At 42.6% G+C, this 26,396-nt stretch overlaps 1 protein-coding gene and 1 pseudogene across 1 annotated transcript in view; both read right to left on the bottom strand.

Moving 5' to 3' along the window:
• The window catches only part of STAB2 (stabilin 2), a gene marked incomplete at its 5' end in the record, with an annotated part of 97,374 nt that overhangs the window by 62,380 nt on the left and 8,598 nt on the right, over nucleotides 1-26,396 (bottom strand). Inside the window, 14 exons of the mRNA XM_008570288.1 lie at nucleotides 1,886-1,981; nucleotides 3,495-3,690; nucleotides 4,693-4,788; nucleotides 5,800-5,856; nucleotides 7,114-7,242; nucleotides 10,638-10,769; nucleotides 13,314-13,421; nucleotides 13,510-13,608; nucleotides 16,857-16,934; nucleotides 19,090-19,204; nucleotides 19,651-19,787; nucleotides 21,314-21,361; nucleotides 23,944-24,039; nucleotides 25,805-25,900. Of these exons, the coding sequence (XP_008568510.1) occupies nucleotides 1,886-1,981; nucleotides 3,495-3,690; nucleotides 4,693-4,788; nucleotides 5,800-5,856; nucleotides 7,114-7,242; nucleotides 10,638-10,769; nucleotides 13,314-13,421; nucleotides 13,510-13,608; nucleotides 16,857-16,934; nucleotides 19,090-19,204; nucleotides 19,651-19,787; nucleotides 21,314-21,361; nucleotides 23,944-24,039; nucleotides 25,805-25,900 (1,483 nt within the window). The remainder of the gene's footprint in view (nucleotides 1-1,885; nucleotides 1,982-3,494; nucleotides 3,691-4,692; nucleotides 4,789-5,799; nucleotides 5,857-7,113; nucleotides 7,243-10,637; nucleotides 10,770-13,313; nucleotides 13,422-13,509; nucleotides 13,609-16,856; nucleotides 16,935-19,089; nucleotides 19,205-19,650; nucleotides 19,788-21,313; nucleotides 21,362-23,943; nucleotides 24,040-25,804; nucleotides 25,901-26,396) is intronic.
• Nucleotides 739-1,495, bottom strand: LOC103588575 (annotated as a pseudogene).

Genomic DNA, 26,396 nt, shown 5'->3' on the forward strand with positions numbered 1-26,396 from the left:
AAATGTGAGTATATGAAGATCCTGATGCAAAGTGATTTGTGTATAATACTCTAGATATAATACACGATGTGATGGAAGTGTCTGAAATGTTATTAATACATTGTCTTTATCAGTGGCTCATTCTTAAAGTGGATCTCTGATTAATGGTCCATCAGTTTTGTTAACTGTTGCTAATTTCTTACTGGCATTATGTGACAGGTTCCAGATATCCCTGACCCTTTATATATATCCCACCTTTCTTTCTTATGGGAAAACTACTATTTTTGGCACGGTGAAGTTTATTCGTATTTCCTTGCTAAAAAAGGGTTGGCATCAATGTATAAGAGCGTGAAGTTTATCACAGAGTATTTTCTCACGGGAACTATCATTTTCATCTTTTGCCCTTTACTCTTTTGTCATTATTTCTGGCTGTTATTTTGGAAAACTGACTTGGAATGATGAAGAGAGACTTGTGATAGGACAATAAAATCTGGAGTTGGGAAAAAAAAGGAAGGGAAAAAATTAGGTAGGGAATACAGTAAAATATTAATACTGTAGTAGCAGCAGGGAATGCTTACAGCCAGCCTGTCTTGCTGGGAAGTTTCTGGCATAAAAATTAAACTTTCTCTCCCATTATTCTTTATGCGAGGTCAGCAGTTGCTTTGCATCAAGAGGGGCAGAAAGTTATTTATACTCTTTTCTTCCTAGATGGGAATTTCTTCTTGAGTGTAAGAGAAAGGTGGAAAAGGTAGGAAAAGCTCACTCTGAGAGGTCCTCAAACATGTGCTGTCCCACTGCTGTGTATGTCCCCTTCTCTTCTAGTGTCATCTGGGCTACCAGCTTCTGCTGCTGGCTTCCTTCACTGTGGGAGAATGGACAGCCAGCCACCATGACAACAGGGCCATCTACTTCCTCAAACTCGTTGTCCTTGCCCTCTTCTGATGACACACAGCCACAGCTGCTGGACAGGGTGGGGAGTCATCATCTGACTCACATTCACTGCCATTGGCCGTCATCACAGGAACAACTGAACCCGCCGTGGCACAGGGAGTTGTCTTCTCATAAATAAGCAGAGCTCGTGTGAGCTCCTCCTCCTCATCAGGCCCTGCACGACCTTCCTCACGCTTCATCTCTTCAGAACTACATGCCCCTTGGATAGTGCTCTCTCTCAACCAAAGGGGTCTCTTTTTGGCAGATTTCCCCTCCAGGGAGGCCCAATGAGGTGTGGGCCACATTAATGACAACATTCTCAATGTATAAGTCCTCATCGAAGGAAACTTTGGTGGTCCAGGTTTCCTGGTGGTGCCCACCTGCCAGGCCAGCAGCTCCAGCAGTAGTTGCTGCACGGTCCTTGCTCTGTTTCAGGGCTGGGATTTCTGTGGGTGCTGGTTCAAGTATTTCATAGGCCAAGTTCACATCCTCTGTGTCCCGAAGCAATGTATAAAATGGGCTCAATTTGTTCCTTAAACCTTGCCAACAGTGTGCATGCATCTTTTTTGGGGCATTGCTGATTCATCCCTCTTCTATCTACCTCTGCATGGCAAAAAGTACAGTGGAAAGTTCCAAAGCAAATCCTTGAACATCCCACTGCAGCTTCCCTCAGCGCCTCAACTACTGGCTTAAGCCATGTCACTTGTGCAACAAAGAAAATGCCTTACTCCTGTGACCAGCACTGGAAGCCACAAGCTACCTTTGGTATCAATAATAGTTTTTTTCTGCCTTGGGAATATGAGTGATATTTATATTTTTCTTTCTGCTTTTCTTTATTTTACAAACTTTTTGCTGCAAGAAGGAATACGTTTATTGCCAGAGAAATAATAAAGGTGTCATTATTATTTTAGAAAGAAAGGTAGCTGCTGAGAAGTGAGGCTAAGAACAGATTGTAAATACTGAGGCTGGCTCTTACCAGTGTCGCATTTCACTCCTCGCCAGCCAACGTCACATTCACAGGAGCCATCACCTGAGAGTCCTTGGTTGCATCGCCCATGGACACAAGAACATGCTAAGTGGAAAAACACAAGCAAATCATCAGACTCTGATCCATGTTCAATAACTCATTTATCATTTACTGGGTTTGCTTCATTGCACTTCATTCTCCAACCTGGTTCTATAAATTGTTGTCATTAATGGAAGGCTAGATTCACAGGAAGGGCAGAGCATAGGAGACAGAATCTAGCTGGTTAACAGGTGAGCCAGGTCATACTTTGATAAAGCAGCTCAGACCAGTTTTGGGACTGTGTAGCATCGCAGATCTGTGACCCAGGCCGTGTGAGAGTGTCCTCAGCCAAAGTTATTTGATGATCCAGCATTATGTGGGGCTTCTTGGGATGGAACCATGATTATTCCCTAAGAATAGATTTCAAAAAGAAGCCCATTTGAAACTGAGCTTACACAAGCATGGTGAGGCACTGCCTTCTTTAATAACATAGAAATGTTGATTCTTTTGTTATGCAGCAGGGTCATGAGTCTCTTTGAGAACTGGATGAAAACTATGGATGCTCACCCTGGAAAAAAGCATTCAGCTTTGGGAGTTTGCTGGACCCCATGAGGGTCATCCATGGATCCCAGGTTCAGAACTCCTGCCACAAATGCATGCACATAATTCTTGCAAAAAACATAGAAAAAATTTACAGTATAGTTCCAATTACATATTATATAGACCAATTATAGTGATTCAATTGTATATTCATTTTGTCTGGCTTGGATCAGGTGATAAGAATACAGTGATAGCCAGTTCAGGTTTATGGGTTTTAGTACTGGATAGAACAATGCTGTGTTTTCTCATCAGGGATTAGGAAACCCCTCCCTGCAACCCAACCCTCTCAGAGGTGTGTGTCCCTGGACACAAGGAAGTCAGGGTGTGAGAATGCAGATGACTTGGCTCAAACAGATCACTGTTTTTGCAAAAACATCTTAAAGCACATGGCTTGCTGATAGTGAATCAATAGAGCGATCTTCTCATAAAAGACAGCATAATTTAAGAGCAAGGCTTTGAAGTCAAGCAAAGCGTGTGTTAAAGTCTCAATTCTGTCTCTCCTTAGGTGTGACCTTGGGGGAAGTCATTCAACTTCCTTGCCTTAATATCCTCATCTGTAGAATAAGCATAGCAATAACCACGTATATAAGGTTCCTGGGTGGATTAAATGAGACAACATGTGCAGATCTGTTTTTCAAGCTATCGAACAAAAGCAATGTCCACAATTGGAAATGTAACTATGGGACTGGGATGCACATGCAAATACAGAGATGTGGTTGGGCTGGGAATTTCCGTGAACAGACTGGGGGTGGGAAGGTGGGTTCAGGTTAGTGACTGACAATGTTTGGAAAAACTGCCCTATGCAAATGATCCAACACAGATGTTCTTGTAGTTCACAATGACACTAGCAGGTGGAATTCCAGCCTGTCTGGGGAGGGAGGCTGGTTAGGGAGCACATGCTGTATGACTCTTTTCCTGCACATTCCTGGTTAGTTTCGGCTGCCCAGGAGCCTGACTGGGTGGGGAGGTGGGTGTGCACCTTGGTCACAGTGGATGCCGTACTTGTCCTCAGTGCAGGTCTCGCAGGCCGTCCCGCTGAAGCCCTTTTCACACTCACACACGCCTGTGCCATTAGCTCCATCCAGACAGATCCCATTGCCAAAGCAGACAGCCTGGGCTTTCCCTGGGCAGGGCTGGCACTGGGGTCCAAAGAAGCCAGCACAGCATTCTCTCGTCTGAAACAGAAGGACAAGGCTGGACATGTGCTCTGTCTTCTGGTTTTGTCCAGCCTCAGTGTAGGAATCCTGTTGCTGGGACTTGGTGTGAGCCTGTTTCTCTGGCCCCACATGGAGGGGTTGTGGATGATGGTGGGAGGGACCCCCTGAGGACTGGGTGAGGCTCAGCAATTTTCTGGGTGCTAGGAACAAGGACTGAGGCCTCCACCGAGGAAGCGGGAAAGAAGGAAAAGAAAAAGGCAAGTAAGAGAAGAGGATGAAGAAAAGTGAGTTAGAAGGAGGGCAGCAGGAACAAATGAAAGAAAAATGCATGTGATGCTTCCCCACACCAGGCCCCTTTGCATCAAATGTAATTTCATCTGCTACTGAAGGTGGGGAGGCCTGTGTGGGTGGGTGAGACCTTTGGCATTTTACAAATAAATCTCTGGTAGTTCAGGGAAGCCCTTGTAGGATGTCGGTTTGAGTTCAGCCTGCCTTTAATCTTGATTGTACTGAAACACAAAATCTCCTGCAGCCCCACGCTCTGCAGCTTAAGAGCCAGAACCCACCCACCTCTGCTAGACTAGGCAGAGGTTACATCTATTTCTCTGAGAAAGAAGCAGGACAGGAAATTATAAAGAATTTTCCTGCAAATTCCAAAGGAATGCCCAGAGGTGCTTAGCATTTGGGGCCTGTTTTCTACGTGACCAGGTGCACCTTCCCTTGCTAAGTGGCCAGTTTCTGCTGCTCATAAGCATGCTCACAGTGCTGCAACTATGCGGTGAGAACAGGGAGGTCGTCTTAGCCTATCTGTGCCTCAGTTTACCCATTTTCTGACTTTTGGGGCTGCTCTGAGTTTTATTGCTCCTACTACTAGTTTGAATGACACTGATTATGAAGATAATGAGGAGGAAGAGGAGATGGTAGAGATCATACACATAAAGGCATTTTGAAAAGTGTAACATATAATAGAATTTCCCAATGTTGCCATAACGAGAAGGATGATTAAATCATTATACTCACAATGACGGTTTTCACACATTTTGGTTGGCATCCAATGAACAGGGATCTCTTTCCCATGAAATAGAGGGTATAGATACATTTCTTCGTCTCATTACTCTATGGAATAGAAATGATTGTCAACTTTTTAGTTAGGAAAAAAATTTTCCAGTCTCTAAAAACAAGTAGGTGGGTGATGCATTGCTGTCTCTCTGATTAGAATATTCTGGAAAACAAGGGTGGTGGCTTCTTAGCACTGCTTCATAAGCAAGAAAACACAAAAATGCAACACTGGCTGCCAGAATGCCAAGTGGCAAAATCCAAATAATTATCCTTGGAAGTAGTACTCCATAAAAAGGATGTTTCTCTAGAAGACTAACTCAACTTCGGAAGGACTGTAGAATAAACCAGATAAAAATGTCCTTTTAGCATTGTACCTTGATTGATCTGAACCCTGGTTTCTATTTATTGATTGATTTATATTCTGCCTTGGTCTGAGAAAAGATTAAGGCTGCTCACAAGAGAATGTTAAAACTCAAGTGAGAGAATGAGCATTCATTAGTATTACCATAAATTATCATCGTGGAATGGAAGGTGCACAATTGTTTTTCTCTTTGTAATGGTCATCATTAAAAGTAACTCTTACAATAAATAGCTGCCAGAAACATAGATTGGCAATTAAGTCAAAGATGTATCTACTTCCCCCATGTCTGCCATGTGTTTCTTTGAGAAAGTTGGTTGGAACTTCAATCACGAAAGAAAATCAGGCAGGTAGAATGCATCCAGGCTAGACATGGTTTTGGAAATGGGATCTGTCTCCTCTGACAAGATTTCTTGCTGCTGTTCTCAACTGGCTACTGGGATATGAACGATGTAGAAAGTAAAAATCCCTTCCTGCATTGCGTGTTGATTAATATAAACCTCTTTCTATTTATTTACTAATTAAATTTTGTCTTGGTTTGAAAAAAGTGGATTTAAGATTTTACAAAGATGCATACAATATAACAAGGTAAAATTAAAACTAAGTGAAGGAATGAGGGTAGTGAAAATGGGGGATGCTTGAGATTCATTTTCTAATTTGGACTCCCTTGGATCTGGAAACGATTTTACTAAAGCAGATGAAATACTTACTAATGGTTTAGTTCCGAATGGGCAGATTGGCGTCTGGGGACACTTGCCACACTTTCCCTTGGTAAAACACAAAGCAAAGGGAACATTTCAAAGTTACTAATTTTAGTGCAAAACGAGGCTGCAAATATTTACAGGAACTTGGAACTACAAATTTAGAATATAGAACTGAAAGTCAGAGATGATCGTCTGGTCAATGCTCTTTGAGACAAACACTTCAGCTACTTTGGGTCTTGCATGTTTAAGCATTAGGTTTCTCTATAATACTCTTCTTACTCTAATAACCTTTTAAAGTGTGGATGTCTTTTCTCATTTAAATCCTCCTTCCTTTATCAATGACCCACATTTATTGAAAACCCACGATTTAGTAAATTGGGCCAGATTCAGAGATTAATGATGTACCACACACAGTGCCCAGCCTTGGGAGCTCATGGTCCAGCTGAGGGGTGCAGAGTGGAGATGCTCCCCAGAGATAACACATACTGTTACAAAACAAAGAGCAAAAGTTAAGGACAGAAACTCTTAAATGCAACCTTTTCCTAAAACAGTGTGTCTAGTTCTTAACTTGATGCCTACTGGACAGTATATTTGGTTCTTCAGAGTTCTGGCTCTGGGACCAGACTGCCTGCGTTTGAACTTTCTTTGCTACTTGCTAATGTGTGAACCTGGTGCATTACTTAACCTCTCTGTGGCTCATTTTCCCCATCTGTAAAATGGGAATAGTAATAGTACCTACTTTTCAGGGTATGGTGGGGATTATACGTGGGTTAGTATAAGTAAAATGTTTAGAGTGGTACCTGGCAATAGTCAGTGTTTAATAAATGTCAGCGGTCATTACCATTACTGAAAGATCCTGCACCATCCCATAGACTGGAATGAAAAGCCTCTATTATCACATCTCACATTACTCATCTATTTCCATATGGTCTCTTTTCGTAGACCAGGCTTTGCTTATACCTGCCATAAGTGCACTATAGTGCCCTTCCTGTGCCTGTGCTAGACATGGCATGTTTTCCCTTTGAGGAAAACCATGCCTTCAGCATTCTGCTCAAAACAGCCCTCCAGGCAGCCTTTGCCAGGCATTCAAGGTAAACCGATTTCACTAGATCATGAGCCCATCAAGGGCAGGGATTGAGCCTTATTTATCTTTGTAGAACCATAACCTGGTATGCTCCTTGGCACATCAGAGATGTTCCCTCACCCAGTGGTTTTTGGACTGAACTGAGATACCCTAATAGAAAAGTCTTTTGCTTAAAAAAATTATAAAAAGTAAGCAAACACCCTTTAGTTGCATCATTGTCCCGGAATATAACTTACTCGTACAATAGTAGTGTCATTACTATCGCATCTATTCTTCAGAATTTCCAGAACTTTCCCCAAGCCATGGATTACTCCCTTGTCAGTGGCTACATTGGTGTAGTTTATTGGAGCCTCATTTACATAGAGCTGTGAACAAAAGGATTAAATGTGATTTTTTATTATATCGATTTTAAGAAAGATGGGGAAGATGGGTACTGGAGGTTACCAATATGACAACAGCCTAGGAGATGTTCCAGTATGTCACCTTGAAGGTAGGATGATGTAGCAGAATGAGCTCTGGACTAGGAGAGGGGAGTCTCAGTAATAGCCCTGCCTCTGGCACCATCTTGCTGTGTGACCTTGGGCCAGTTGCTTTCCCTCTCTGAACCTCAATTTTCTCTTTTGTAAAAGGAAGAGGTTATTCTATATAATCTCTAGGGTATCTCTCTATCTTTCAACCTAATTGGTTTAAGTTTGTTTGAAGAGTTTGTTTCTCGTGATCATTATGTAAGTGCCCATTGGCAAGATGGCTCCATGGATGTGCTCAATTATGCTAGAGACAGGTGGTCCTCGAGGAGTTAATGTCTTTCATCACTAAGACACAGAGAATGCAGCTTTTCCTTTCAGCACGTCTCTACTTCGTGGTTAATTTGCAAGCAAACCTCAGAAAGGCTAAATGACAGCTACGCAAGAATAAAAATAATTAGATAAGAATTTAAAAAAATGGTATGTTTGGATTGTCTTAGCCTAGTGTGCCATAAGCATCCAAGACATGAGGACAAAGTCAGTATCTAGATGCTGCCGAGTCAAATTGAATTTTGAATTGTAATTTGTTTTGTTTTGATTTTTTTAGGGAAGGATACTTTAATGATTAATTAATGAAAAATGAATGAAGTCATTCATGCATTCATTAATGCTATGGATTGAATTGCGTCCTCCAAAGTTCCAGGTATTAGAAACTTAACCCCCAGTGTGACAGTGTTAAGAGGCCAGGAAGTCCTATTAGGATAATTGAAACATGGGGCCTTGAAGAGGTGATTAGATTTGAGGATCAAGCCCTAGGGAATGGATTAATTTATTGATGGTTTAATGGTGGTCATGGGCACAGTTCTGATGGCTCTAAAAGGAGAATGAGTGAGAAGGTTAGTCTCTCTCTCTCTGCTCCTGCCATTTTTGTCATGTGATACCGTGTGTTGCTGTAGCGTCACCACCAACAAGGCCATTACCAGTTGTGTTCCATGGACTTTGAACTTCCCAGCCTCCAAAATTGCAAGCAATAAGTATTGTTTCTTTACAAATTACTCAGTTTCAGGTATTTCTGTTATAAGCAACAGGAATGTACTAATATTAACATAAATACAACTGGAAACAAATGGTTTTTAGAAATATTGGGGTGATATATGCACGCATGTGTGTGTTGGTGTAGGAGGGCTGAGGTTGGAAGGTGGGGGAGACTTTTGTACTAAGCAGATACCAAGTTAGTGTCTATTAGGCCTCACAATCAGCTTAGCATAAGCACAGCCATGTTAACCGCTTCCTCACCCTGCCCCCTGCCCCCTTCCTTTCTCTTAAGCAAAGTGCTGTCTGAGTAAAACTGGATTCTGTTCAAAACAAAATCTTGTGCAAAACAGGAAAACTGCAGAGCTGTTACAAAGTGCTGAATGCTCAAAATAGCTACCCAACTCCTTCCCTTAATTCAAACCCTGTAAGTCCTCTATTAGTCTGTACGGGGGCGGGAACTGATCTTTCAGTCTCCCCTCCAGGTTTGCTGGAAATAAACTCCCTGATGGGGTAAGTGTTTGGCTTGGAGTCCTTTGATCCCTTTCTTTCACTGACCTAACGGTATCCAATAAGGGTTTAATATTCATAAAATAAATTGTAAATTAACATTTCCAGCACTACCTCCTGCAGCAGTATTAAAATGTCCTTACTAAGTGCTTAACTTTAAACTTCCATTGAGTGTTAAAGTCACTTATGATTTACTTTCAGGCAGATGAATTTCCATTTGGGTGTTGAGATCAATCATGAGCTCTACAGAGGTGTATCAAGGTCTGTGTACATTTGGAAAACTAGCAGGAAACCTCACTTAATCTCAAATGGTGATTATAACACAAATTTTCAGAATTCTAAGATGCCGAACTATTTTTAAATGCCCAAATAGCAGGACTTTTGATGTTGTAATACTGTTCATTTGGCATTAAAAGAGTCTAAACTATTTCCATTGTGAGATGTATCCAGAGAATTGTGGGTTACATTAAAATTTTGATTCGAACACGTCTAGTCATTTAGAATGCATCTTTCTGTACTTATATTGTTATAAGAGAAAGTAAATTTGTATCAATAAAAGCAAAGCCACCATTGTATGAATAATGCTTGCTCGAGATCAAGGAACTTCTGAACAAATGGAAAATGAATGTTACACGCTGGAATTGATTCAACTAACTGCCTTGGAACATTCACCTTCACATGATGAAATAAAAGATGACAGACAAAGAGTAAAACAAAAATGAAAGCTCTTTATCAATAACGTAATTGCTATTCCTGGAAAAATAAAATGTATTTAAAAGGGTCTTCTCAAAGTTATTACACAGTAGGTAGAATTATTTGTAGATGTCAGAGAAAAATATTTGGAGTTAGATTATTCTTTAAGTAATGAAGAGTCAGAGAGACTTTTTTTTTCTCCAAGCAGATAAAAAAATTTTATGTAAAAATTTACTTGTGATTCATTGATTTGTACCACTAGAGAAATTGTTTTTAAGATTACACTTTCTGGTATCAAATAATACTATTGCTTAAAAATTTCTGCAATTAAACATTTATTTTAATATAGTGCTTAGTGTCTTTCAAATAATAATTTGTTTTTATTAATTTTTCTTATGAGAATTTACATTAGAATTACATTGCAAGTTTCTTGTTGAATTTTCATAGATTGATCTTTTTATCTGATATTTGAAATATATGAATAGAATGTTACATTTGAAATCTATTATTTATTCTCACTAATTCTTTTTTATGAATTCTGACCACTTTTAAATATTTAGGTATTATGTGAGATAAATATTGGAATACCTGTGTGGTGGTCAGTTGGTCCTAGGACTGCAGTGTCTATGATTATGCAATGATAATAATGTTAATTCATTTGGCTGCTGGGTCCTATATATGTCACCTGGCTCCTTATGCTCTGGAGCCAATGCCACTTCCTGGGAGTTAAGCTGAGCTGTCAGGAGACGGCTTCCTTCTTTCTTGGAGATCACTTGGGAACTGTCAGTTATGTTTGTCGTACCAGGGCTGAAGGGCGCCTATAACAGCTAGTGTTCAAATACGACAATCTGTAAGGCTACCTGGTTACCTGAAGGCTGGGAACAGGGAGGGCGAGTGGGAGCTTGAGAATCCGGCTTAGCCATTACTTCATGGAGAACACAGACAACTGCCTTTTGCTGATGAGGCATAGGAAGCACTTGTGAGGTTATTCCAATAGGAAGTGATGATGGATTACAGGAGCTAAGACACTCGATCCTGGATTTTAAATATGAGACTCGCACCTGATCATTGCGGAGAAAGAAGCCGAGGAGGTAGGAGAAGCCCAGCATGGTCTCCCGGTGCATGCCATTGTGCAGGTCATTCTTCAGGAGTTTCTCTTCCAGGACCACGTGATACTGGAGTATGTCCTCCTCCTGGACCACACACAGAATTGAAAGTCAATCAGCAGACTGGTCAGTCAGTTACTGGGCTTCTCCCATGTGCCAGCACTGTGGGGATTATGAAGACAAGGCTCCCTGCCAGGCCCTGCCAATGGATAGTGCCAGAGAGACCCTGAGGCTGGAGGGGAAGGAGGGATTTGCTCCTTATGCCCATCGGCATCTCCCCAGACTCACGTCTCCTCCCTGGCAGTGGCCGCTAAATCCAGATGGCAGTTTCTGACCACTCACAGAGCCAGAGCCAGCCTTATTCTTCCAACCCCACTCCCGGGACACCAGCCCTCCTAGAGGCCTGGGGGTCGGGTCCACAGGGCCCCTTCTGCAAGCTTGCAGACACCAGCTCCCCTCCTCAGAGGTCTGAGTCTCAGCTCTGGGGCTCCTCCTCTAAGTTTCCATAATTCTCACCTCTTACCTTTGTTCTCCCAGCCTTAGGGGTCATAGATGCTTCCTGCAGTTGTTACCACTATGGTGTCTCTCTCTCTCAACCCTTTAGTTATATTTATATAGCTTTATACCCAATAAATAATTCATACTATCAAATTCTCTCTGTTCAAGTAACTGGTACAGTTTCTGTCTCCTGACGGACCCTGATGGACCCAAGGACCAGCCCTCTCTAGCTTCCTGCCTGCACAAAGCCCCACCATGGAGCTGTGAGGGAAGAAGAATTAATTTTAAATCCAATTCAAAACGTTTATTATTACAGGGACTGAATTCTGTTTTTTTTTTTTTTTTTTTTTACTTTAATTGAGACTATATTTGTGACTTAAAGTGACTCTAGGACTTTTGGGGAAGCAGAAAGCCTGTGAGACTGCCTGAAGTTTCACACTGGGACAGGAAACGAATATTCCCCACTGAACAGGTTTAAAGGAAGGGGGTGACAAGGTAAAGATGATTTCCGATTCCCTCCCAGGAGTCCCATCTGTTCAACATGCCTGGCACAGAAGTTTAAGACATCGTCCCTGCCTTCACGGAGTTTATCATCTAGTTGGAGAGCGCAGACCCTCCCCTTGAAAAGTCATTTCGTCATCTCAGGGGGATATGATAGTGCTCCAGAGCGTACGTGGCGAGAGCGCAGAGGCAGGAGTGAGCATCTGCAGCTCGGGTGTCCGGGGCCAGCTCCCCTGAGGAGGTGGGTCTGGACACGAAGGACAAATAGGGAGGATTCAGGAGGAAGCGAGGAGGGAGGGAAGCCTCCTGGTTGAGAAGGGGTGTGTGTGTGTGGATAAGAACAAAGGCGCCGAACACATCTTTGGCATGTTTGGGGTTTGTGAGACCATCAGTCTGGTTACACCACGTGGTTTCTTGGAGCACTGGTGGGAAATAGCAGTGGCCCAGGGTGGCTTGGGGCGCTTAAAGTACCCGTCCCTATCTCATTAGCACCTTCGTCTCAGCCACCCCGTGAAGACAAATGAAAACAGCGTGCTTGCTCTGCAAATCCTCTTCCCAACGTGCCCTCTTGTATGGAGCTGGGGGTGGGGCAGCCCTGGGCCCCTCCTGTGTGAACATTCTGGCATCACCATTGAATATACCGTAAATTGTGGCCAGTTTATGGAGGTTTTTAACTACCTGACTTAGCCCTGCAAAATATGGAAACTACCAAAGGGTTTTAGGCCAGAGAGCAGCATGATTGAGCTTTTAAATTAATTCACAAAGCCCTTTGACAGACTTTGACTGTTTATCCCCCAGTGTTAGGAATCAGGGAAAATAGAAATGGGGGAAAGAGGAGGAAGGAAGAGACGATCCACCACTCTAGGTTACTGCTGCTGACACCTCAGCTGCTTGGGACCAGGGAGAGGCCAGGGTGGAGGGGTGACCGTGATAGTCCTTCAGGATCCTGGGATGCCTGCATGCTTGTGCATATGGGCCCGAGTGTGCAATTCCGGGTTCTCACTACACATATAGCAGTTCTGGCATGCAGGATGCTATGGGTTAAATGTGTCCCCCCAAAGTTCATGTATTGGAAACTCAATCTCCATCGTAACAGTGTTAAGAGAGTGGGAAATCCTATTATGATAATTGTAAGTTGGGGCCTTCAAAGGTGATTAGACTGTGAGGACTGAACCCTTGTGAATGGATTAATCCATTAATGGTTTATTAGGTGGTGATGGGTGTGGTTATGTTGGCTTTATAAGGAGACTGAGTGAGAAGCTTAACTCTCTCTTGCTCAGCCCATTCTTGCCATGTGACACCCTGGTCTCCGCAGGACCCTGTAAAGAATCCCACTAAAAAGAGCGCTCTCACCAGGTGCACCCCCTGGACTGTGGGCTTCTCAGCTTCTGAACTGTAAGAAATAAATTATATTTCTTTATAAGTTACCCAGTTTCAGGTATTCTGTTCTAATCAACTGATCCAGGGGAGGTTTGTGTATGGGAGTCTCTGTATGAGTCTATATCAAGTATGTGGATATTTACAAGGAGGTTTTGATGAAAGAGTGAAATGGCACATGACTGATGGGTTGAAAATGCTGAGTGTTTGAATTTTCAGAAAATAACGTCCGTGGTTATTGTCCCTGACACCTACTAGAGATGTGACCTTCTTCTCCCTGATGTAATTCTCAATGGCGTCGTTGCTTGGGGCAAACACTGTGTAAGCATCGGCAGCCTCGATTGCGTTCGCCAGATTATATTGCTGCGATGGAAAGAGATAAGAGCACGTGAGGGATTCCCATTCCCAGGTAACCTGAGCAAGGTGGTCATGCAGAGAACGTGGTACTTGCAATGACGTAGCCCCGGAAGATGGAATAGTTGGGCATCTGCTCCAGCCGGGTGAGCAGGTTTGGTAAGGAGCCAGTTAGACCTCTTTGGGGGACGAGCACCTGGGAAAGGAAACCCCAAAATTCTGTTAGCATGTTTTGGTAGGACTTGCTGCTCACTGATACATATGAAAGTCCTGTTAACCTCTTTAGACAGTTAAAGGAACTGACCTTGACATGTTTTGAAGATTACTCAAAGAATAAAAAGAATCCGGAGTGCAGAGTGATAAGACTGGAAGGGACTTGGAGATGTTACTGGTTCAGTTTTATGTCTTGCCCTTAAACCTCCCCAATGAGAGAAAATTTCATCTAACACAAAAGACTTCACAACTCCCCCTGAGTAATCTATCACTAGTAATCAATCTACCCTGTCAGAGAAGACCCTGCAAATCTAACTGCAATGCAACAGGACACAGCTAAAATCCATTTTCTTGGGTCTTGTTCTTTAGTTTATTCTTCGAGTTCTTCATTTCTTTCCTCAGAAGTGTTAAATCTGTTGCAATCCACTATTCTGAATCTGGTTTGTAAAACTCTTTTATTGGCTCTGCAGTGTAATAAAAATAGAGCATCTTTACACAAAATTTTAGATCTCCTACTGCTTTTAAAAACACCAGCCTGCATTCCTGCAGACAACATACAGCTGTAGAGAACAACAGCAGCCACTTTCATTACAGTCCCCACCACTCTGTAATGCCTCCCACCTGGTTCTCCTCACTTGTCATCTATCTGGTCTGTGTGGGAACTTGAGTTTGCAAGCTCTGCATGATTAACCTTCTGGCTGAGATAATGGTCTCCATCTTCTCAGCCTACCTAGACTCTTCTTAGATTGAAGAACTCAACACTGGAATGGTTTGCTAATTCAGTCTTTAACCAACATTTATGGAGTGCCTACTACAGGCTGGGAAATGGGTATACAAATGTCATTGAGGCCTGGTTCCTGCCCTCAAGGAGCTCACAGCAAATTACAGCAGGTGGCCCGATCCAGTCTGCTGCTCCTATTTGAAAATAAAATTTTATTGGCACACAGCCATGCAAATCTGTTTACATATTGTTTAAGGCTGCTTTTATGCTATAATGGCAGAGTTGTGTAGTTGTGACAGAGACCACATGACCTGCACAGCCAAAGATTTGTTTTCTGGCTCTTTAAAGAAACATTTTGCCAACTCCTGCATGATACATTTCTGAGTTTTTGGAGCTGAAGCGAGAAGAGAGGCTTGAGATGATTAAATGGGGTTTGGCAGATTTGAGAGCTATGAGGCGATGGTCTGATAGAACTTGATGGTTCTACGTCCATGGCACATAACCATATGCGATTGTGAGGCCACTAGTCCATACCGTGTCTCTGCACATTAAAAATAGGCTCCCCTTTTTATAGGGGTTAGTAAATGCAAACAGGGGTGCACAGCATGGGAGCGAAGTGTGCTGGATTTTAGCTCCACTCCACCCTTTGGCTGGGCACCTTTATCCAGGGGACAACCTGCACAACTGTACATGATTGCCCCAACAAAGGTGACCATGATGCCAATAGACAGATATGCAAAGAACTGCTTAGGGAGCCAGTGTAACCCTGAGGCAAAGCAGAGAACTTCAATCAGTTGACCCCCATCTGTGAATCTTTTGTGTTCACATAACATCTTCCTCAACCCATTTACTTAACCACGAGGAGCCTCAGTTGTCCCATTTGTAAAGTAAGGACAATTCTTAGGGTTGTTGTAAAAATCAAATGAAATAATGCAGTACGTGATTTTTGGCACAGTGCCTGGCATCTAGTGGGTCCTCCAAAATTCCAGTTATTATTGTATGCAAGGCAAGGTGCTTGAATTAAGGAGGAACAGAGAGGACATGCCATCATAGCGGGGTTCAAGATCTATACCAGAAGGTACCACTATCAATACAAGGGACACAGTTATGCCAAATGAGTTCCACACAAAGAAATCCCATGGAATTTCAGAGAAAAGAGAAGGGAATAAAACCAGCATTTACTGAGGGTTCACCAGGCAACAAGAATTGAGAGAGTATCGTTTAATCCTTATAGTGCAAGAAAAAAGAGGCTCAGAGAGGTTATGGAACTAGCCCAAGTTCACACAGCCAGCTAAGTGCCCGAACCCAGATTCTGCATGATTCTAGAACTTATGCTCTTGACATTGTGTCATTGCCAGAGATAACAGGCTGCATGGGTCAGGGAGGGCTCCACAGAGGAGGTGGGACTTCAACTGGCCCCCGTGACAGTAACACTCAGTGTAGAGGATGGGTTGAGTGCCATTCTACTAACAAGGTTGTGTTCATCAACAAGTGTAAGTGAGAAGGACAGGTAAGTTCATGTTTTTATTTTATGAGTTTTTTTTTTTTTTTAGTACTTTGAAAAGCCAAGATTGGGAAAGAAAAACACCCTTAATATTACTTTGCATTATATGAAGTCGTAAGACTAGCACAGTTTCTGGCAAGTGATGAATCACTTGCTCAAAAATGTTGGGTTTCTTAATGCCTCTTGGTAATACAGGACAACTGCAAGGTCTTTGCAAAGTAATGTACCCAGGAGTCTTACAAATAGCCTCTCTTTTCTGAGTGGAAACAGTTGACCTTTTCTGTAACTTAGAATAAAAAAGTGAGTATATATGAGCCACGTGAGAACAATTTTGGTTAAAAAACAATTTGTTAATTGTTTTTTTCCAATCTTCCACCTTCCAGAAATTCCCAATGTACTCTAAATTCTAACTTTCATTTAAAATAAAGATCCTAAAATAGTAACTGAAAATTATAAGGTAGCTTACATCCCCACTTCCCATATTGTTTTTTTCTATTTTATACCTTTGAATACTGGTGAATTGGGTCTTAGAAGAAAATGAAAATTTCACAATACTTTTTCTATCCTTTTCCATTTTCCCCTGGTGTCTTCCCCACCTCATCTTTTTAGGGTACAATAATGCAGAGAGGGAAGAGGAACGGTGATACATAACCACTCGCCTCTCCTCCAGTGTTTGATTATATCCCATCCGGATGAATGGACTTCCCAATGCTAGGGTGCTCGTGTGCCTTTAGACATAGACAGGAAAGATAATATGTGTGACCACACCTGACATAGGGTCTGCTGCAGAATACAGGCTGAGTAGACGGTAACTGAGTCTGGTTGAATAGAGAGAGCCTCTAAATGGTTTTAAAATAGAAGTAATGGAGCACAATACATGTCACTTTTGTATTAAGGCTAAGTGTCTTTATTTCCTAAACAAGACACTGTTTAGGACACCCTCCTTCCATAGGAGGATAAATGACAAAGGGAAAGAGGTGCTGCTTTGTGGAGGGTGGAACTGTACCTTGTCGATGATGTGTATCACTCCATTCGTGGCTGCATTGTCACCATCGATGATGGATGCTCCTTCAATTGTGATATTCTGTAAATGCAAACACAGTGGGAAGGCGAGTCTCTACAGAGTACCCCTAGGGGTCGAAATTTTCTCTGGGTTTTCCATTTTTTGAGTAGCAGTGCCCTCTATACTTTTGGGCCATGACCCACAGTACCACAGTAAGAAATACCTTTAAGTTGTGATCAATTCGACATCACACACACACACACACACACACGCACGCACACACACCTGAAATAAAACAGTACTTTCTCATAAGATGTGGGAGGTACTCTGGTCATCAGTTCTATCCCACACTGTTCTATTCCATTAAAAAAGGGCTGGTTGAGGCTCATTAAAGTGACCCTGCAGTTGTAAATACACTGTAGGCAGCGTTGTGGGCTAAATTGTGTCCCCCTCCCCCCACAACTTAGATGTTGAAGTCCTAACTTCCAGAACCTCGAATGTGACCTTATTTGGAAATAGGGTCTTTAGAGAGGTGATCAAGTTAAAATGAGGTCCTTAGGGTAAACCTAATATCCAGTATGAATGGTGTCCTTATAAGAAGGAGACATTTGCACAGAGACAGAAGCACAGGGAAAACGCCAGGTGAACATGAAGACAGCCATCTGCAAGCCAAGGAGAGAGCCCCTTCCTCCATAGCCCTCAGGAGGCACCACCCTGCCCCACCTTGATCTTGGATTTCAGCTTCCAGAACTGTGAGAAAATAAACTTCTGTTGTTTAAGCCCCTCGGTCCATGGTAGTTTGTTATGGCAGCCCTAGCAGATGAATACAGACTGTAACTGACTTTCCTGGTGAGAATCCAAGCACTTATTAAGAATATTAACTACACCAGGAATGGAGCCAAGTAAAACCCAACCTACCCACCTGTGCAGCCACCAACCAACAGCAACTGGCTCCACTGTCTCTGGCTTGATTGATTTATCTTTGAATCTATAGAGCCTAGGATATTATATTCCCTCACAGGTGGGTGTTTAGTTAATGCTTGCTAAGAAAATCAACGGTTGAAAACACCAATGGATTAGCATGGCTGTAGCAATCATTTCTCAATGTATATGTATATCAAAACATCATGTTGCACACTTTAAATATACACAATTTTTATAAAAAAATTTGATAGAAAATAACATCAACATCACCAAAATTACCATAACAAGATATTTAAAAAATATCCATGGGACCACATGTAAATGTTTTCTGCTTTCTAAAAGGAATTATCTGATGAGCCACATGTTTTATGTAATTTTAGGCATAGATTCTTCTCATAGTGCTCTCACCGATGAGCAGGAAGGTAGGAATGCTTTAGAGCAGCAATTCTCAAACATTTTTGACTGTGGCCCATGGTCCACTGATGTAGCAGTTCTCATTTTCCAGGAGAATCTTTATTCTTGTCTTGTGCAATTCCTAGAAAGAGCTTTAAAACACTGCCACATGCAGCAGGTCAGCCAGACTTCCTCAAGGAATTCTGAATCCGAGTCTCTGTCACACTGCAAAAAGTTCCAGAGCTTCTCCGGGGCTCGGGTCATCCTTGGGCACAGCCCTATCCCAAGCACCTAGATCCATGCCTGGCACATAGTAGTTGCTCAATAAATATTTATTGGCTGATGATTCTAGCTTAATACAAAATTTTAGTTATCTATAATGACTCAATTAGTAGGTTACTAGTAACAAGTTCTTAGTTAACTATACATCGAAATAAAAGCTGTGGAATTGCAAATCTTTCACCCTTTCTGGACCAGTCTGGATCTGTCAGGAGGAGCCTTGTGGCCAACAAGTGGCATGAGTATTTCAAAAATGTGTTCCGTGTGATTCTGAAGTGCAGTCAGGGTTGGGAATCACTGCTCAGGAAAATCACCCTCCCCCTTCTTACCAGCCTCTTTTTCCACTTTCTATTATATGCATTCCAAATTTCTAAAATTATAAACATTCCCAATCTTGAAAGTGGGAAGATGGCCATATTTTATAGAACCACTGCTACAGAGTAGTGTGTGTGTGTGTGTGTGTGTGTGTGCGCGCGCGCACGCATACTGATGTATGTTGATAATTGTTGCAGCTGTGTGATGCCCTCATTGGAGTTTGGTTTTATTTTTGCATGTTTGGAAATTTCCACAACAAAAGTTTAAAAAGTACATATGAATAAAGGTGCCATGTTTCAACTAACAAACAACAGAGCTGTCTTACCCCATCCACCTTAGCCAGGTGAAGGAAGTTGCCCTGCAAAGATGTTGCCAGCATGTCAGAAGATGACAGGGTCTGCAGATCTGCCACTCCGTATGTGCCTAGTAACGTATGGTATCTAAAACAACAGTCCATAAGGGATATAATTAAATATCAATATAGGAGGAAGTATCATTGAATAATTAAGAGAATAGGCTCTGGAGCCAAATTAACATATTCAAACTTCAAATTCCCTCTGTAATCAGTCTTGGCTTGAGTTAGTTACTTAACCACCCTGTGCCTCAGTATCCACACCTATAAAAGAGAAATAAATATACCTATCTCAGGGTTGTTGAGAGGATTCACTGAGTTACATGTAAAGCAGTTAGATCAGTGCTCGGCACAGAGCTGGATGTCACTGACTGCACACTATTACTGTCCTGGGGGAGAAAGCAGGGAGAATCCTAGAATACACTCAGTTCTGTGGATTTGAAGGACCATGTGGCTTCCCTACATTGAACTTCTAAGGTATGTTCACACTGGTGTCAGTCAGATATCATGAAGAATAAAATAAATAATACCTACTTTATTAGGGCTGGAATATTGCTCTGTGACAACCAAAAGGTTTTCTCCTCTTGGTCCAGGTCCGCGATAGCTTGTTGGGAGGGCACAAGGATGGTGAGGTTTGAGGCAGCTGACAGCATGGGTTGTAGAGAAGCATTCTGGATCACAGAAGGAGAATAAAGTGACCCGACTCATGTGGGGGGACAAACGGGGCTGACTTAAATGCTTGGCAGAAATGACAATGTTCCATGTGATGTAATTTCAGGGATACTGGGAAGGACCCGTTCCTAGGGTCTCCTTTCCCAAATCCACCCCAGCCATTGGCCGATGCCTCATTTTCCCTTCTGAAAGTCATTCCTTTCATTAAAATTTGTGAGTCTTATAAAAATGCAAATTTTTCTGGTCAGTCACACTTTGAGGTGTTCTAAGTCCTTTACACTTTAGTCTAGATGAAGAGCCAGGGAAATAATCTTGATGGGATCCTATGCATGTGTGTGTGTGTGTGTGTGTGTGTGTGTGAGGAGAACCTTGAGAATTCTTGGATGTCTGCAGACTGCAGAAACAGTTTCAGCATGGTAGAAATCAAGGCCTGCAATCAAATTTTATATTTGATTCTTGTTTAGAGCCAGTTTCAGATAGGAGAAAGGGCATGCTTATGTTTAACAACTGGATTTCCAGGGAAAACAAAAGCCCCAGTGTGTAGCATTTGCTTATTTCTCTGGTGTAAATACTCTGACTTGGACTGACTTCAAGCCACCAACATGACAGTGCTGAAAGTGGAGTTGGGAAAAGACGCGCATAGTCAGCTCTTGTGAACTAGGACGGGCTGAGCCCAGCACACCACCAGGCAAGTGTATGCATGTGGGGTAAGGCCAAGTGTGATTAGCCTCCATGGACATCAGCATGCTTCAGAGAGGATTCAGTCTCTTCTCTGCTTGTGGGGTGAGGGGAGATTCAGAGAGGCCCCATATACAGGAGCAACAGGGAGCTGTCCTGGAATGGGTCCTGACCAGGCATGACCTATCTCAGCATGTGTCTACTTAAAGTGGATAAAGCATTTGTCATGATGGTTGGCTGGGCCGGCCACTTTGGTCCATTCAACCAAAGAGGACAGATATTTAGATAACTGGGTAGGATGGGGATTGGATTCTTTGTTATAACACTTTCCAGGGGTGAGAGATAAGCTCTTCTGGGCATGTTGGGCTGAGAGTTAAGCACACATAGAGTATCCCAGATTCCAGCTACAAATCCAAAATCTAGCTTGGCGAATTACAATGCCTTATGCTAACTAAAAACAGACAAACAAACAAACAAACTCTGTGATTAATGAAGCTATACACATATATCTGAGTTGACCAAAAAGTTGACCACCCCAGCTTACCCTAGACCCGTTCTCAGCCCTGGGTGCGTGTTAGAATCCCCTGGGAAGCTTCTAAAATACACTGATACCCAGGGCAAAGCTCTGACCAATCAAATCAGAGTCTCTGGGAGTGGAAGCCAAGGCATGAGTATTTCAAAAATGTGTTCTGCGTGATTCTGAAGTGCAGTCAGGGTTGGGAATCACTGCTCAGGAAAATCACCCTCCCCCATCTTACCAGCCTCTTTTTCCACTTTCTATTATATGCATTCCAAATTTCTAAAATTATAAACATTCCCAATCTTGAATTGCAACGAAGGTACTCACATTTATCCACTGGTTAAATATAGCTGCTTCGGAGAGAAATGACAATTCCTTATTCATGCAGGTGCAAGGCAGGGAAGGAGAGATGGGAGAGAACACAGGAGAAGGAGCAATGAGAAGTGTAATCGCAGCGCATCTCTGGGCAGCCTGCACTTTGTGTTCCTGGGGCTGGGCTTGTTTCCTTGCCAGCCTTGCTGATGCCGACATGAATGGGTGCCCCAGCTAGCTGAGTTTCCACGTTGCTGGAGCTGTGCATTGCTTTCACGCTTAGGAGGCTCGATTATCTTCTATATTTTAGATAATGAAGTAATTCCAGAAACTTTAAGAGAAGCAACAACCTAAAGTTCTTCCAAATCATAATGTAGGTTGTAAGAACATGTCTGCCCAGACACTAAGGAGGGTCACAAGGCTCAGCAAATAGCCCCCTTTCAGAGCCCGTGTTGAGTAGTGGCTCAGAGCATGGAGTCAAACCACTTGGGTTTTCATCCTGGCTTGGCCATTTTCTAGTTCTTTAGGTCAGTTATTTAATGGACCTCAATTTTATCATCTGTAAAATGGGGATATAATAAAAGCTCCAACCCATAGGGGTGATGTGAGAAATAGAGGAGTTAATGTTTTTAAGGTGCTTAGATTAGAGGCTGGCACAGTAAATTCTCAATAAGTTCTAGCTACTCTTAATTTATCCACCATGGAATTTGTTAATCAATAAACATATATATTCAGCCACCACAATTTGCACTGGGGTGGAGTGAGAGAAGGTATAAGATATGAAGAGGAAATGATGGAACATGACTTACAGTTCTGGCAAGTTAAGACTTGACAAGATAACCCACATTGCCATTAGATCAGTGACATTTGAAGGTGTGATAGAGCAAAATAAAGCTGGGCTTTGAGTTAAAAAAGACTGGGTTCCATTCCTAGGTCTGCCATTTACTGGCTGTGTGACCTTGGGCAAGTCACTTAACCTCTCTGAGAACTCAGGTGCCTTATCTGAAAAAGGGAATATAATGAGGCCTTTCCCCTGGGATGATGAAAAGTAAGTGCATTAATGTATGTGAAAACATTTTTAAACTATTAAATACCACAAAATGGCAATAACAATTATTATATGCAAATTTACGTAAAGACAATAAATCTCAGTGCTTTGTCAACTCCTTTTTGAAAAAAGTTGAGGTTATGAAATAAGTTAGCAAATACGATGCCTGTTAAAAAGCAAATTAGTGTGTAAACGAATAAGTACAAGAGCTGAGATGCTTGAGGAATCCGTGAAGGGGATGCTTTAAGGGAGAGAAGGGTGTGAGTTGGACCTGAACTGATGTCAGAGAGGCCAGGGGCAGGGCCCAGGGAGAGAGGAACGTGGCCGGGCATGGAGCTGGGAAAGCGATGGCCATGCTGGGGGTAGGCTGTTTGGAAGAAAAGTGAGTTGAGCCTGTGTGGACACGCCTGGAGTACCAGGCCTAGGATTTGGACTTGTTTTTCATGGGAGGAGAGGGACACTGTGAAAGCAGGTTTTAGGGTTTTAGGAAATGTGGCCCATGGCTAGTGCAGGGAAAATGTTGGTGTCTATGCTCCATGGTCTGGGTATCAGGAGCGAGCTCAGCGGCCTGACGCGGTGAGTGGAAGAAGCTGTAACAGTGAGAGGGGAGGGCGGGCAGGGCCCTGCAGGGGCAGGGGAGGCCGAGGTCAAGTGCTGCAGGCCACCCAGGCCAACAAGCCTTGAGCGAGGCTCTTCTTTGGGCAGGTTGCAAGTCCTGGGGCATTGTTAGGTCAATGGTTTCAGCTGAAAGGGGGGCAGAAAACCAACTGCAGTGACTCAAAGAAAAGTTTAAGTGATGAGAAAATTTGTCAATTGACTTTTTTTTCTCATTTTGATAAATATTTATAAGCAATGAGAGTGACATAGGAAACAAGACAAAGACCTTCCCTCACGAGTTTCTAGTCCATTGCTGGGGGAAGACAGACAAATGTAGATGCAGTGCCCACTTGGTGTGACCCATACTGCACAGACAGAATGCGCCAGTGGCTAAGCGTTTGGGCCGTGCACTTAGACAGCTATGGGCTAGATTCTTCGCTCTGGAGCTGAGGGACTGTAGGCGAGTTTGCTCAGCCTCTCAGTTTCCTCATCTGTAAAATGGGCATAATAAATGGCATCAACCTTAGTATTAAACTTTGTTGTGAGGTTTAAATGGGGTGCTGTGCATATGAAGAACTTAGTATGAGGCCTGATACACAGAAGGTGCTCACCCACATACACACACAGATAGGGGTGAGCACAGCGTGCTCTGAGTACCCGTAGGAGGGGCGAAGCCTAGACGGGAGAGCCCAGCAGAAGCCAGTTAGTTGCTCATTTGGGAAGTTGAGGAATGAAAAGAGGTAGAGGGTCAAGAAAGAGATCAGAATGGCTTGGTATACAGAAGGCGTCAAATAAAATTTAGTTCCCTTTAGCCTGTAGAACATGTGTGACCCCTAAAGCAACAGCTGGAAGCTGCGAGAAGCAGCTTGCTTCATAGAAAATCTCCTGGAGGCAATGATCTGTCGACAGAGCACTTTAAAGGCGTCTTAGCTAAGAGGTTTTTCTCCCTAAGGATTTTGTCTTCTTTCTCCTGTAATTGAGTTCATCCTAGGTGACTTACCACTGCTGCATTTCCATAGCACAGAAGGCCATCTCCGTCATAGCCCTCCTGACAAACACAGTTCCAGACACCAGAAGAAGTAAACTGACAGGTTGCCTGTTAGAACCAAGATGAAATAAATGGTTTGGTTTGCTAACTAAAGCATTAAACCCAAATTACATCCATGAGGCAACAGGCTCCATCTAGGCGAGAACTGCACATTTAGGGCTGAAAGATGGGGGAAACAACCTGCAGGCCAGGTGTTGCAGTGAGAGGCTCCCGCCTGCATGTTTGCTGCAGCTCTTATTTTATCACACTTAAATTCTTTCTTTTCATCCCTGCTGGATTTAGCAAATAAAAAAATAAAGAACACACAGTTAAATTTAAATTTCAGATAAATGATGAATAAATTTTAGTATATAAGTTTGTCCCATGCAATATTTGGGACATATTTGTGCTGAAAAATTATTCATTGTGTATCTGAAATTCAAGTGCAACTGGGTGTCTTATACTTATCTGGCCTATGTTGGTTCTTTCAAGCTTTGGAATTAAATGAAAGTTGCAAAAACTACTCACATTTGATAGGTCAGGGCTTGTTTGGGCTTAAATTAAGCAGGAGTGTAGGAGCTCCTTCAGCTTTATGAAATGCTCACGTGATTTTTGGAGAATAGATACTTTGGGGGTGTCTCCCCACCATTTTTCTCCTCTGAGAACTGACCTGTCCACCCCCAACACACATACGAGGGTGGGCCTTGGCAGCCGCGTCCATAACAATCTCACTCCCTGGCCATAACTGACTGGCTCATATGTGGGCACCTGGACTCAGTTGGGCCGATCAGATCCTTTCTCCTATGATTTTGAATTGGGACATGGGTTGCTGATAAGTTAGTGGGCATACCTGGTGGTGGTGGGGGAGTGACGTCTCTAAGAACGGGGAAGCCATTTACCCCAAGATGTGCAGAGAAGCATTAAAAGTTGGGTGAAAGAGAGACAGAGACAGAGAGAAAGTAAATGCACAGAGAGAAGTAAAATGAGAGGTCGCGTAGTCTCAGAGGATTGGGGAAAGAAACTGCCTTGATCCTGGTGACCCTGGTGTCTTGATGTCCTGGTTCTGGGTCCTCAGGAAGTCTAGCTCCACCTCCAGTCTGTGGATTCTCAGAGCTACGCTAGGGGTGCTCCCAACAAATTCTTTTTCTGCTTAAGTTGATTTGCATGGATTCTGTTACTTGTGACCCAAAACACTGTGACTAAGGTGACATCTTCATTGGTTCTGATGTTTGGGGGCTTAGTGATGTTCTTTTAAAAACATGAACGTGACCTGCTCTGTTATCCTTGCCTGCTCTTCCATAATTTAGAAACAAGGGACAACCTACTCCTGAATGGGCATTTTTCATTAATAATTTGGATAATCTCTGTTATGACATTCAAAATGGGAGTCCAGTTACTCTTTAAACAATACCATTGGGAGTCCAGTTACTCTTTAAACAATACCATTGGTTTAGAGTTATCAGATTAAGCAAATAAAAATATAGGATGTCCAGTAAAATTGAAGTCTGAGATAAATTATGAATAATTTTTATTATAAATTTGTCCCATGCAATATTTGTCACTTATTTGTGCTGAAAGTTATTTGTTATTTATTTGAAATTCAAATTTAACTGGAAATTCTGTATTTTATCTGGCAGTCATATGTTGGCTCTTCCAAGCTTTGGAATGGAATGAAAGTTGTAAAAACTACTCACGTTCTGTTTAGGGACTCCCTTTGGGGGTAAGAGAGATTTTGTTCATTACTAGGCCCAGATGAGAAATAACCTAACTTTCTTACTTTCTTAAGCATTTAAAAAAAAAAAATTTAGTAGTGAAAAAAAGTCAGGTAACTCACCAATGGATGACATTTCCCAGTTTGTTCCAAGCATGAAGTTATTGGTTCACAGTCAATCCCATTTCCTCGAAATCCTTTCTTGCACTCGCACTCGTTCTGTAATTCCAAGAACAGAGCCAGAGGGGATGATTGAAAGCAAGTGCCTTCCACACCTTGCCTCCCGTGGCTCTGAAAAATGAGCTATGGAAACCATAGCTGCTTGGCCCTCCTAGAGAACAGCATTAGTGACTTTTGTTTGTTACTCTTTAGATACCTGAGCTGTTAGTGTCCATATTCTACATTCCATTTTCCAATTTGATAGTTCCTTGGTGCTTTCTTTTTGAATTATTTGTCCCTGAAAGGCCTATGGAGACAATCTCAGAGGGAACTTAGACCCTAAAGAGCATCACATTGGAAAAGTTGGCCTTTCTACCTAAGAGGGAAAGGTTAAGCAAGCCATGCGGTATCCACTTGGGGACATTACTAGCCTGTAAGGCACTTTGTTGAATTTAGAAAAGATGTCACCTCTGAGTAGGTGATAGACCACCCACCAGCACATGGCTCTGCAGGTGGACAGCACCTTCATGCAAAAAAAAAAAAAAAAAAAAAAAAA

The sequence above is a fragment of the Galeopterus variegatus genome, unplaced genomic scaffold (genome assembly GCF_000696425.1).
Source record: "Galeopterus variegatus unplaced genomic scaffold, G_variegatus-3.0.2 Scaffold588, whole genome shotgun sequence".
NCBI classification, from domain to species: Eukaryota; Metazoa; Chordata; class Mammalia; order Dermoptera; family Cynocephalidae; genus Galeopterus; species Galeopterus variegatus.